General features: G+C 39.4%; 1 protein-coding gene across 6 annotated transcripts in view; it reads left to right on the forward strand.

The window, feature by feature from the left end:
* SPAG9 (sperm associated antigen 9) overlaps nucleotides 1-14,290 on the forward strand; it is a 79,577-nt gene that overhangs the window by 19,600 nt on the left and 45,687 nt on the right. For 3 of the 6 annotated variants that reach the window (XM_083727942.1, XM_083727944.1, XM_083727947.1), the window contains exons 4-5: nucleotides 8,834-8,928; nucleotides 14,119-14,275. In XM_083727942.1, the coding sequence (XP_083584068.1) occupies nucleotides 8,834-8,928; nucleotides 14,119-14,275 (252 nt within the window). Of the gene's footprint in view, nucleotides 1-8,833; nucleotides 8,929-9,633; nucleotides 10,054-14,118; nucleotides 14,276-14,290 lie in introns of those variants that run through there. The other 3 variants (XM_083727943.1, XM_083727945.1, XM_083727946.1) reach the window with 2 other exon arrangements.

The following is a 14,290-nucleotide window of genomic DNA, read 5'->3' on the forward strand; positions in this document are numbered from 1 at the left end:
AAATCCTTTATATTAAATTGTAGGGCAGAGTCAGATTGATATTGGCAGCATGCATGATCCTCACCTGATGTTTGCTGAGATGACTGAATTGAGGGGCAGGGGTGGGATGCAGGCTTATTAGCTTATTAGCCTAGCGGGAAACCAGAGTTCCCTCTTAGTTTGTTTCAACTCTTTCTTTGCTTGAAAAGGTAGTCTGTCACATTAGATAGTCATGTCACCCATTATGTTTCACGTGACTTAGAGAAAGACCTGATGATTAGCAGTCAAATTTCTTGAGGCCCTCTTTGGGGAGTATAACTTACTTTTTTATTTTATTTCCCCCCTGCAGCTTCTCTATTATATTACGCATTTTGAATTTAGTACAAATATTCTTTGTTCAAAATATTGATAAATCGAACTGCTTGTTTGTAAGAACAATTTGGCCAATGTAATTATGGTCAAGTTGATGTAAATTTGTATTAGAAAAAACCCCTCTCTGTCGCATGGAAACCAGTAGAAAAAACTAAGTTTTGTGACCAGTATTCATTAGCAAACATGCATGATTTTGTAGGCTAAGGCATGTTTCATTATAAGGCCTTCTGACTTGATTGAGGCATTTCTAGACAAAGACAAGTGGGAGTTACACCAGGCCTCAGTATTTGCTCCAACACCTCGTGCTCAGTAACAGATGTCACTTATTGTCAAATTGGAGGATGAGGAATTCTGAGATGGCTGGTCCATCTCCCCGCCCTGCACTAAGTCCCTCTAATAAAATGGCTGCCCATGTGGTTCTGTAGGGGCAGCCATGTATTTTTCTTGGCAGAGTCAGCATGTTGTAATTTGCAGCTCCATTTTCAATGTGTGCTGTTGTAGCAGATACAATTTTAAGCTGCTTAGAGTAGCTATTACCTGTGAGGGAAGAAGAAAAATGGAAATGGCAGCATTTGGAGAACTTCATAACAGTGTTAGTATTCAGAAAACTTGAAAAATCAGATCCAGGAGCTCTTTGAGGAAACCTGATTTTCTAGATCCATTTCAGTTGGGGGTTTAGGCCTGGTTTTTGTCACAGAAACTGCTTTGATTGCCCTATATGATCTGTGTCGGGTGAGGGACAGGGAAAATGTGTCCTTGTTAATTCTCCTCCACCTCAGCTTGGAAGCTTCAGCTGGTTCAGTGACCAGGTTTCTCACTAGGACAAGACAATTTGAGCATGTCATGCCAATCCTGACCCGACTGCACTGGCAACCAATAAATTTTTGGGCCCAATTCAAAGTGCTGGTTTTGACCTTCAAAGCCTTAAACAGCTCAGGACCACAATACCTTAAGGACCACCTCTCTCCATATGAACTGACCTGGAACGTGTGATCATCAGTTGAGGCCCTTCTTCGTGTGCCTCCTCCGTGAGAGATCCAGAGGGCGGCAACATGAGAACAGGCCTTTTCTGCAGTGGCTCCCTGTTTGTGGAATGCTCTCCCCAGGGAGGCTTGCCTGGCGCCTTCACTACATATCTTTAGGTGCCAGGCAAAAACATTTCTCTTCTCCCAAGACCTATGGCTAATTAAACAGTCTAAGGCCTTTTATGTGTTACTGTTTTTGTTTGTTACTATTTTATGTATTTTTAATGTTTTTATATTGTAAACCACCCTGTGATCCTTGCATAAAGTGATTTATTTATTTATTTAAAAATAAAAACCCGAAGGCTGACCATGTTCCAGTATGTGCATTTGAATGCAGATTGATTGAATTCCTCAAGCCAACTCTAGATGTTTTGTGTGCCTAGTGTTGTCAGCTGGCACTTCATAACGAGTAGAAAAAATGCAGGGTACAACAGCTTTATATTTTTTGCTTTAAAGAGCGAAAGCAGTCTTTCGAAATAGTATTGTTGCCAATGCTGCAGCCTAGGTTCTGGTTGTTAGAAAAACCCTTGGTGATGAAAAAGGCTGTGAAAGGAAAATACATGTACTGTTGGTGTTGATTGCAACCAGCAAAACCCTTTCCTTCCGCACAACTTCTTATGTAGCTTATATGTTGAGTCGCCCGTTGACAGATCTTGACATTATGTGAGTGGACATAGAGAAAAGTACACAGTAGTAGAAGATAAATATTCAGCTTGATAAAGAAGGATGAATATCTGTAGGTTTTTCACTTCATGTGATTAAGATAGCAATGCACATTTGGCTTCTTCAGGAATATTGTGTAGGACCATATTTATTTTTAATCCATTTTTTCAGACGTCAGTTGTGAGTCACTCTGGGATATGCTAATAATTCTATACAGTGCTGGTAGCTGGCGCTTGAACATAAATGAAAATGAGGGTTTAGCGAGCAGGAAGAGCCTGTGACAGGGAGCAGTTCAGACTCCAAAGCTGCAGCAGAGCAGGAGGTCAAGAGACTTCTGAAGAACCCAGAGAGTCTTTCTCTCCTGCTGCAACAAGTGCAGGATAATGAGGAGGGCAGAACAGAGACCAGAGGGAAACATCCAGGAAAGGAGGAGCCTTAGTAAGGGTGGAAGGCAGGGACCTCTGTCCTGGCAACTGCTCCATAGGGTCAGGACCTACTGGGAAATGTTGCTGAGTTGTATGCCGTTTCCTGGAATAAAGAGTTAACTTCACTGACAACAGAGCCCTGATTTGTGTCTATGACTCCCACCCTGACACTTGATATGTCTTATTCACTTACACTTAGTACAGTACTTAGGAACCTAGAGACTGTAAGGCAATCTGATCCAGGGCTTGGTGGACAACAAACTCTATCCCCACCGAAGTCAGAAAGCATCTATGGCTTCAGCTCATTGGGAAGATGATAGGTACACTGTCAGAGAAGGAGGTGAACCCAGCCGTTCAGAGTCAGGATTGTGTGGTGATTTAAAACAAAAATCAAAATCCTTACTGATATATTCACAGCTAAGTCCTCTTTATGTCGTGATTTAGTGAGGACAAGGCAGAAAGGGCAGATTCGAATGCTGTCTACTCTCACTTCTTGCAGGACACACGCACACAAAGTCTCTTATCCTGTCTTTCTCTGATTTTTAAATTTTTTTTTAGAGGGTCTTGAAAGCTGAGTAGCTTAACCTCCCACCATGCAATATGACTCATGGCCCTGTTTGCACGTTAACTGTGAGTTATAGTTTGTAGCAAACTATGGCTTACCCATAAACAAGCAAAAGAGAAGCCTTTGGAATGGAGTTTTATCATTATTGTGGACCATAAGTGGCAGAAGAAGTTCTTCAAAAAGAATCACTTTATGGTAGAAGCAATCCTACCAGCAATAGATGTACAGAACTTTCTGCCCATCTTCAATCTTTGAGGTGTATTTGCATGTCCCAGTAAGAATCAGTCACAGGTGTTACCTTCACTTTTCATCCACATCAAGGACAGAGCATCGTTTCTTGGATTCACTAGTGCCCAGTGAGTTAATTAGACCATTAGCCGTCTTCGTGGCCCAACTGGTGGGGACATCGTGGCATCCAGGGACACATGTTGGAAAGTATTTGGGAAAGTACCCCATTTTTCAGAGTTGTCTGCTCTAAGCTATGTTGCATTTTATAAGAAGGAAACATTCAGGTATGGAGTGATATCTTTGCTAGCTTGTAATCAATAACAGTGGGACGCAGGTGGCGCTGTGGGTTAAAACCTCAGCGCCTAGGACTTGCCGATTGAAAGGTCGGCGGTTTGAATCCCTGCGGCGGGGTGCGCTCCCGCTGCTCGGTCCCAGCGCCTGCCAACCTAGCAGTTTGAAAGCACCTCCGGGTGCAAGTAGATAAATAGGGACCGCTTACCAGCGGGAAGGTAAACGGCGTTTCCGTGTGCGGTTCTGGCTCGCCAGAGCAGCGATGTCATGCTGGCCACGTGACCCGGAAGTGTCTCCGGACAGCGCTGGCCCCTGGCCTCTTGAGTGAGATGGGCGCACAACCCCAGAGTCTGTCAAGACTGGCCCGTACGGGCAGGGGTACCTTTACCTTTACCTTTAATCAATAACAGTATTGGAAAACCATTGTGGTAGCTTCTGTACAACCAGCCAAGAATGGGCTGAAAGAAATGGTTGTAATGATGGGAGAACTGCACACATGAAAAAGCCACCTTGGATCACTTGGTTATCTTGCCAAATCAGTTTGTATCAATATCCTCCATAATTCTCATCCTGATTCTGTAAATCATTAATGCAAAACAAAGAGTAGTCTTCTTGACACTGATTAGGTGTTGCGTATGACATCCTAAGTAGAAGTACTCCATGTTGATTCAGCTGATTCAGGCAATGAAAACTGTAATTTGGATGCTGCCTTAGTGCTCCTTTTAGAAGCGAAAGAGAGAATAGAAATTTCTAAACCAAAAAAATGACATTAAACCAGTTGTGATTTATGAGGACTTAAGGTGTGATAGCCAGCTAAGTCATACTTTGGGTAGACCCACTGAAATCAATGGGCAAGTTATAGTAGTTTATTGATTTCAATGTGCCTATTCCAAGTATGGCTTAGTTGGATATCATTCAAGGCTATTATTAATGTACGTCCAGCCTGGCAAGTGTAATTGAAAAACTTAAAAGATCAAGACTTTATAAAAAAAAGAACAGAGCAGCAACTCTACAGCTCCAAGATATGAATAGGATTAGAATATTGAAAGATCACATTTGATCTCAGTAATGGAAACTAACATCTCTACTATTTTTTTAGGTATGCTTCCTTTCTTTGCTATGTCTGGTTACATGTGCTGATTTGGTTCAGCTCTTCCTTCAACAGTTGCAGCAGTGCAAAACCTGCTATTTTAACAGATATTGAGTAATTATACAAGGATTAGAAGGACTCATCTCTAGGCTACTTGTCATAGATTTCCCTCCTGGAGAGCAGCCAAGTATGAACAGAATAATTGGTTGCAAGCACATGAATGAATGCTGGTAAAATTGAAGCATTAGTTTTTAAGATATGATTGGAAGCAATTATATTTTGGGTGGGGGAGGAATTGTGTACCACTGTCCAGTGGTTCACATTGATCCATCTCTGCCTTTTCGTGACTGTTGACCAACACTCTGTGTTTTGACTTTATGTGGCCACCCATCCTTGTTGCTTGAGTCATAGATTACTTCAGGTCAAGAAGGTGATAAATTGACACTGACATATATGTCTTTGGGAGAGAAACAGATTGTCTAAAAAACAGAACTAGCGAAAATATTTCTGTGTTAATGATCATGTTTGGCTGTTTTGGCTACATGGCAGTCTATGTGCTACTTTTGATAATATTTTGACTTTTGTGAACAGTAAGCTAAATCAATTTTTATTCCTGGTTTATTAGCCAGGGAAACACATAACTTGATTATTTATGAGCAAATGTGGTTAATGCTTCAACTCTTGGAAAACCTAAGTTTGATTCCTGTCTCATCACACCTTTTGAACATGTGTAAAACAATTTGATTTTCAACAGAACCACCATGTTAATGAAAAAAAGGATAAACACATTTTTGAAATGGAATTTCCTTTCAGATCCTGGTAGGAAAAGCTTATTTGTAAGTTACACAGACCTTTCTCCCCAATATATTGAACTAGATGCATTAAATATCTTGTACTACAAGGATGCAGGATCTGTTGCTCTTCAAAATCTTGGGCTGTCAGCCCCAGTTGCTATGGCCAGGGACCAGGGATGGTGGAATTGCTAGTACAGCACCATCTGGAGGGTGCTGGGTTGGGGAGGCTGATGTATTCTTAATTTGGAAGGGTGGTTTGTAATAATAGCAGGTATGTATAAATCACTGGTTATGAAATGATAACCAGAAGGATAATTATGTATTTGTTTTGTAAACTTTATCTTCCGTTGGATTGTTTTTGAATGATGAGTGGGTTACAAATTATTACTCTTTAATATTCTGCATTTCAGCATTAAAAAGTTTGGGCAACAATTGCAAATATCCCAGTGAGGTTAACTTAATTGAAGCCATTACATTATCAGTACTGGCAAAGCAAAAGTCAACAATAGCATCATAACTGTTGCTGTTCGGGGTGCTGAACAGACAATTGAAGAAAAAGAGCAAGTGGAAGCCATTGTAACTATTCTTACATAGCTCTGCTGTGCTAAGTGCATGTAGCTTGTGTCACTTATCTATTGTCTTGAAAAAGTCTTGCTACTCTCCCAATGCTTGTCAGCTCACAATGGTTATTTGTAATACTGAACGAGTTTAATGGTTCATAGTATGGGGGTAGCAAATAAGCAGGGTTCCAACCATGAGCCATTGTAACTTGAGAAGACTAACTTTAACATATGCAACTCCCTGCTGTGTAGAAAGCATGATTTCTCCCTACTACAGAAAATCTGTCACTGTATAGGATTTCAGCAGAAGCTCCCCCAGGGAATTGGGAACCCCATTCAAGACCCAGGAGAAGCATCACCTGAGTATCCGTTATGAAGGTGTTGGTCTCCCAGACACAATTGAGATGATTGAAGTTGGAGCAATACGAATGTGCATAATTTTATGGCTTCTTCTCTTCCCAAAATGTCAGGGACAAGTTAACATGCACCACCAATTTTGGAGTAAAGAAGAAATAGTTTGAGGGTGTTGTAGTCATATGTGGTTACATAGCTTGGAGCAGGGAGAGATGCATTTTTTGAGGAACAATGAAGGTAATCTTTATGCCTCCATAAATCTGAATTGTAATATATGACTCTATTCTGATATGGTTGGCTGTGTCTTCTAAAATCTGATATAAAATGGCATACATTTAAATTTTATTTATAATTCCTTTTAACTGTGCATCCGGTTGAACTCTCTTACAAGCTTTATGGGCCATGAGTAAATCAATTTGTAAGCTGAAGAACTTTAAGTACCTGAAGTTTTTTTAGACCCAGTAACAAATTGACTCAATACATTTTTAAATCAGATATTTAAGAAGGTGATACACATAGTTTCAATTGTGATATAATTATTTTTTATCGGAAGCAATCTTGTGGGCATATTTAGCAGAAACATGCATAGTAACTGCACTTGCCAGTCCTTAATGGGAAAAATAATGTTGTATCCAGTGCAGCCATTTTATTCCAGTGTAGATTTTGGTGACACGCAGGGAGAGGAAGGGAAACAAGTTTGGATATTGTCCTTAGTGTAAAGAAATAGTATTTTAATGTTTTGAAGTTGGTTTATTTATTGTTTGTTTGTAAGTCATATTGGAAATAGTTGTGTATTTTAAAGGTGGAATATAAATGATAAATAATTGTCATTATATTTCCCACTGTGTTTTAAAAAGAAAGAGTGGCAGCTGTGTCACATGTGTTTGAGATGCAGAATATTCACAAATCACTTAAACATTCAAATTGGTTGACGGTGCAAACAAGACCTCACAATATCATCAGTATAACAATGTTAACATTTTTTAAAGTATTCCGTTGGTAGTTATTAATGGTAAACATTATTTCTTCTGCTTCCTTCATTATTTGGGCACTAGTAATGCAGAACTAACCGCTTGCAGCTTAGAGCTTAATCTAAAATGGCCCCGAAGGCTGGAAAAAACAATCATGTGGCATATTGAGTGACCACAGTGTGATATTATTTGATGTGATGGTTTGTTCAGCTGTAAATAGTTGAAACTCAGAAGGATTCATTTGCGCTAGTTATTAGTTCTGCTGTGGAGGGAATTGTATTAAAATGTTGCCTATTGAAAAAATTGTATTTTCATGTTAAGGTCATATGTTCCTTCAGAGAGACTGAGAGAATTTTTTTCTTCTATATGTTTTAATCTCAGAGATATTTTAGGTACCTCTTGTAAAGGTGCATCTGAATCCTGTGGACATGTAACCTTTTTCTCTGTATCTTCTTGTCCTCCGTCATGGCCAGAAATGTTCAATGTTTCCCTCGTTGACCCCCTTCCTAGCCACTTAGGGGAAACAACACATTTAGAACACATCTTCGGAAAGAAGATTAAAAAAACGCTTAACAAACCTCTTGAATTAAGTTACCTTACCTTGGAATTTGGACAGGTAGGGCACAATTTCAGACCCTTGTGGAATGGTGGTGCCTTAATTCTCAGATTAAAAAGTAGTCCATGGAGTTGCTAGGATCCTTTGGAGTACATTTCCTTGTGCTGAAAACTTTAGAGAGTACAACTGGGTGAACTGGGTCTGGAATCAGCCTAGTGTGACTGATTATGGAGCCACACAAAATCAACAGATTTGGGACGAGATGTGATGGAGGATGACATGCCAAGTTCAAGGGGAATAAAATCAGAAACTATTTGACATTTTACCTCTTCCTTATTGCTTTTAAGATGTGGTGCACCTGGGACCCCACTTCAGTATGGAGCAGGTTTCAGGCTCATATCTGCCCTGCTCTGCCCTTTGTACATGAAAGAATGCATAGGAGTCGTGCCTGACTGGAGAAACCTGTTCATTTTGCAAAATACATGAAAGATATGTGTACTGTGTGTTTTCTCAGTTTACTCTTGCATCTCTTCCACTCACTGGGCCTCCTGTCTATTCTGTCAATTTGCACCCGGGTGTAAAACTATTGGTGTGTATTTGTATTGTGCTGCTCAGATTGCTGTTTGCACATGCTGGAATGGGGACCTTGGAATAATCAAGACAGTCAGTGTAAAAGATCAACGAATAGCCTTCTCAAGGTGTGTTGGCAAGGTGAAATTTCAGTGCATACTGGGAGGGGAAAATAACATTGCTGTAAAGAAGATATTTAATGGTATTTTTGATACTTGGGTTACTTCATAAACGGAATTAAGTTTATGATCTGAAAACAAAATACTCATAGTACCTTAAGAGAAGGTTTATTCTTTGGGGCAGGTGGTGGAGGCATATATTGTATTTCCATTCTGCTTAAACAGATATGAATAGTTTTCTAAAGTAATCCCCCCTCCTTCTTAATAACAGATGATTCATAATTACATGGAGCACTTGGAAAGAGCCAAACTTCATCAACTGACTGGGGGTGATCAGCTAGAACCCATCATGCACAGTAGAACTAGGTAAGCTTTACTGATCTTTGGCTGAAGATAATCTATTATATTTTATCTTAAAGACTTCGTTCTTTGTCTTCAAACATTAGGCTGAATGATGGGGTGGAATTATTCATCATTGCAGTACAGTGGTACCTCGGGTTAAGTACTTAATACGTTTTGGAGGTCTGTTTTTAACCTGAAACTGTTCTTAACCTGAAGCACCACTTTAGCTAATGGGGCCTGCTGCTGCTGCAGCTGCGCTGCCGGAGCACGATTTCTGTTCTCATCCTGAAGCAAAGTTCTTAACCTGAGGTAATATTTCTGGGTTAGTGGAGTCTGTAACCTGAAGCGTATGTAACCTGAGGTACCACTTTATATGAGGGTTTATCAGAAGGGGCGGATAATGTTTTAGCTGTTGGGACACTTCAAGGCCTGGATTGGCTATCCACTAATATTTTAGGTTTAAGCTTGTACACATAGATCTGGTATGGCAAGCTGTCCCTCCTTTTCATTTTCAAAAAAAGCAGCAACGAAAGGATTAGCAATTAAAGGTTTTGAAATAATTGAATCACAATTGTCTGATGTGTACCTTCGGGCACATGTCTGTGAGAGGGCGTCTCTGGCGGAAGCTCTGTGACTACATTATGTAGATGTCGGGGCCTCCCATCCAATGAACTGGAGCTGAGCAGCCGAGGTTTGAAGTAGTGGGGAGGAGAAAGAGGCGAGCAAGCTTGCTTGTATCTTTAGGTTGCTGCATAGATGCTGGGGAGAAGAGAAGCAGCTCCATGGTGGTTTTTTCTCCCGGTTAGGTGGGGGAGGAGAGTGAGGTGATGTCATTTTGCTTTGGAGCGGCTGCGGAAGAGAGTGGAAAGCCGCTGCTGATGGCATTGTTTTTGTGGCAGCAAGTGAATGACAGACACTCACTACAAAGATACTCCCTTGTCCCCTGCGTAGGCCTGGTTCTTGCAATTCACCATGCCAGCGCAGCGCCATGAGTCCTGGATGCATGCTGCTATTGGTGTTTGGCTTCGTTGGCGGGGCGGTGGTCATTAATTCAGCTATTTTAGTCTCTCTCTCTGTTTTGCTGCTTGTGCACTTTTCTATATCCACTGGCGTGCCAGCTCTGACGCAGAACTTACCAAGGATTCTCAGGTACCCTGAACTACGGAGCCTTCTGTCATTTTTGTTGCATTCTTTGTTCTCTGCTTCCCATTATTTCTCGTCTCTTGGGAGGGGAGGCAGGAAGGAGAGGGTGGGACGATGCTAATCTCTTAAGTGTCTGTTTCAGGCAGAATCTAGTCTCGGTATCTATAGGCTGTGCAAAAATCATAAAATGCCTGTTTTAAAATGTAAAAATTGGCTTCATTGTGCTTTCTTTGAGACTACAAAGTCAGTTGTGTTCTTGAAGGCTATTCGCTTTTCTCTTTTTATTGCTGAATCCTGTAAATGGCATAAAAGTGCTATGTGAATACATTGTGGACAAAGCTTGTATTCACTGTATTGTCAGGTGCTTGACTAATGCTGGGCAGCCTTGCTTCTGTGGTCGTTTAGGCCTTTCATTTATTCGGTCTGTGTTTTACTCCAGAGAATTCTGCAGAATCTGCCAGCGGATAGTCTGTGAAACTATTATAGTAGCACCTTTGCATCTTTTTGTAAATCGATTGCTGACAAGCTAAGGTGTAGACTGTAGAGTGAAGAAATAGGGTTTAAATATCTTTAATTATAAGGGCAATGGCAAAACTCTTTTCATAGCAGATTGTAATTTGACCAGTAATATGGCTTTCTGAAAACTTCTGTTATGTATTTAAAAGTATGTAATCCAGTACTTTGATGCATCAGGGCAGAATTTGATTGTGCTTAGTAAGCAAAAGTAAAAAATCAAAGTGCAACTTTTTACAATATAGCAAACACTGTTTCTAACTTTATTATGGCTAATATAATTAATAGCATCCATACTACCCATTGTGAATAATTTTACCTTTGTTGTTACGTAAAAACAATGTTGTTATGTAAAGTGAGCTTCATCCATGTCTTTAAAACAGCATTGTTGACCAAATAGACATTGCTTTACCTCTGGATTCTTAGATTCTGCTGGGGGAGGATTCCCAAATATTTCATGTTACCCCAGAATTGCAGGGGTTGGACTAAGTGACCCTTGTGGTCCCTTCCAGCTCAATAGTTCTATGATTCTAAGTGAAGGAAGGAATGATGAGGTGGAACACCACCAAGGGATTGCAAGAATCCGATCTCATTAGAGTTAATTTCACATTAGCAGTAGAAGAAAATGTAAAGTTTTATTCACAAGGATCTGTGTGGTTCTCTTGGTGTTTTATCTTCTAGTAAGCTTTTAATACTTCGAATGCATATGTTTAGACATAATGCTAAACCAGGTTTTTAGAATATAGAGTTTGGAATATCATTCAAACCCTAAAGTGTAGTTAATTTTTTCTGCTCGTACTAGAATTAAATCGATTTCATTAACTGTGGTGTGATGGTCATAGAATCGTAGAATTGTTGGTTTGCTTCTGCTAAACATAGCTAAGATTAACCACAATTTGTTCAGGTTCAGACAACATGGCAAGCTGCAGATAATTAAAAAGATGCAAAAGTTTCTAGACTCCTCACTGTAGGAGGAGGGGAAAGAAGGGAGCTTGCAAACCCAGGGAAAGGTTTGGCTCATTTCTGTAATTCTAAACTATGGTTTAGCATTGCATCCAAACCAGCCATGTGTGTTGGTGTGTTCAGTATTTTGCCTGTTGTTGAATATGGGTTATCTGCAAGTACCTTTTAAAGGTTTTGTTGTAAATAGAAAATTCAGATCATGTAAGTTTGCCTAGAACTATAGAGAATTTGGCTGCAATCCCTCATAGCTGTAATTTTCAGTAGCTGACCGCTAACCTTTACTTGGTTTAGTGGATTAACAATGAATGTGTGACTTTGTATTGAATCAATGGTATGTTTTTAGATAATGGCATTTACAGAATAAAAAGAGCTTTTAATGTTCTTTCATGGCATGGCATGTGTATATAGGAAACTGCTGTGTGGGAGATAGCATTTAAGAAGTCCTTAGTATACAGTACTTGCTTATTTTGAGTATTTTTATTACAATATTTTGTTTGTAGAATTCAAATATTTATAAAATAATATTTATACAGCAGTAGAAAACATCAAGAGTAATTAGTTTTGGGAAGTAGTTTTGTAGCAGGGTACAACAGGCAAGTCTTTCCAAGGTCATTCTGGTTTCTACATCTTTAGCAGATGCTAGTCTGTGCATCTTGAATCTTTTCTCTCTTTGACAAACATGAAAATTAATATTAAAAATAGATGAAAAGTTCCCTCACCTCAGAGCTTCCTTTAATTTTTTTAAAAAAATTTGACATGCACAGTAAGAAGATCATTGGTTAGCATGATCAATAATCTCAAATGTATGTGTCCTGGTCCCTTCTCTTAAAAAAAAAAAAGGGTAAAAAATGCATTGCAGAAATTGGCGTTCTAACACGCCCTGTGTGTAAACGAGTTGACTTCATTTTGAACCCAGAAGGAGGGAGAATTCTCACCTCCTCATTCAGAAATCTCCAGTCGGCTGTTTTTGACCCCAAAATGTAGCGTAGTGAAACTTTATCAAAATAATTTGAAGAAGGCATCAATGACACAGGCTTAAGTGGAGCTTCTTCCCCTCACTCATATGCTTTATACAAATGTAAGAATACTGAATAAGCTACTTGAATGATTTCTAACACTCATAGCAAAAAGTCTGGTCAGTTGTGCCACAATTCCTACAGAATAGTTACATTGACAAGCTTTGCAGTGCAGCGACCTTTACTGCTGTGGTGATTTGATACTTGCTTCAGTAATTCATCCATGCATAGTAGAAAAATGAACCCGTCACTCAACCAAAACCCTCTTATTATCATTGCTTGCACAGTTACAAAATTAGACAGATTGGCAGACAGTAAAGTCACATAAACAAGAATTTGCCTAATTATCTCTCCTTTGTTTCTATTCCAGTAAATTAAAGTTTAAATAAAAGATTCCATTGGCCAGTTAACCAAGATGTGTTTTATCATTTCTTCATTGCCAAGCTTAGTAATGATGCTAAATAGGTATTGCTTCTCCATAGCACCAATTCTGTGTGAGTTTTATAGAGGAGGGTCAACTGCATCATGCTAGGGATAGATTTCTGCACTGGGGAGGAATATGAAGAGACCCCTTGTATTATACGACGGGAAGATGTTTGTACTGTCAAAGTAAACTCTTGGATCATATGTACAAACCAGTATTGAAATAAGGAATGCTGCTTCAGTTTAGCACTGGGGATTTCCGCTTTTGGAAATTTGTGTCCAAAAAGAGCCTTTAATTGTTCCTGCATTGGTTGAAAGACCAGATACAGTATTTTCTTCTTCTTGGATTTCTCTAACTAGAGACTTTTTAGAAGTTTTAACACTCTCCTAACAAAACAGCATTGGATAGAAACTTGCACTCTTGCTGATTATATATGCTTGATAGTGTACATGGCTAATATTTAATCACTTGCTCAGTTACACTTTTGTTTTCCTTCTGGTAGTTTTCTGTCCCCAGTTCATTATACAGTTTAAGCTGAATCTGTTTGAGATCCAGGTATTTTGCATTGCCTTGTTAAACAGACCCAAATGCTTTTATTCTATTATCTTTCAAAATCTGCTGTTTTCAAATCTGATGTCTAGCTCTTCTACATGCTGCCATACATTTGAAGTATGTCTTTGCCCACATTGTTTTGCGGATGCTTGCAAATTTTAAGCCCCACCTCCACAGCACTGGTGTAAGCTAAGGCTTTGTTGTCATAGCTACTGACAGTCAATTTAATTATAGTAAAAATCATTACAAACAGCACCCTGAGAAACGAGTGGCTGTAATCTAATACTTACATGTAGAAACTTGTGAGAGAACAGTTATCTGAAATGTACTTTGAAATTGCTAATTATTCTTAACTTTTATTTCTAATCTTCAGTTTCATAAAGTGGCTTACACCATACAAAATATAATAAAACCACTCCATAAATATCCATACAGCATAATTAAAAAGTCAATAAAACAGATAGCAGTTGGTTAAAAAGAGAAATTAATATTGTGAAGACCTGGTTACAGGAACCAAATATCAGCTTTTACTACTTCTCCTGAGATTCGAAGGTCTGTTCAGTGTAAGAAACGAAAGCAAATAACTTGGTTTTTCCTTCCCAGCAGAAAGGAACCTCCCATATCATTGGGCATCTTCCCACTACCTCCAGGAGATGCACTTCTCACACCTGATAATCACAGAGGAACAGTGGAAACTCCTGGGTCAGATAATTGGAAGTTCCGTGAACTAAGTCAGCCACGCTCCCGCACCAGTTTAAAGGTGACCTAGTGCTTT

The sequence above is a fragment of the Podarcis gaigeae genome, assembly GCF_964106915.1.
Source record: "Podarcis gaigeae genome assembly, chromosome: 2".
Lineage (NCBI taxonomy): Eukaryota > Metazoa > Chordata > Lepidosauria > Squamata > Lacertidae > Podarcis > Podarcis gaigeae.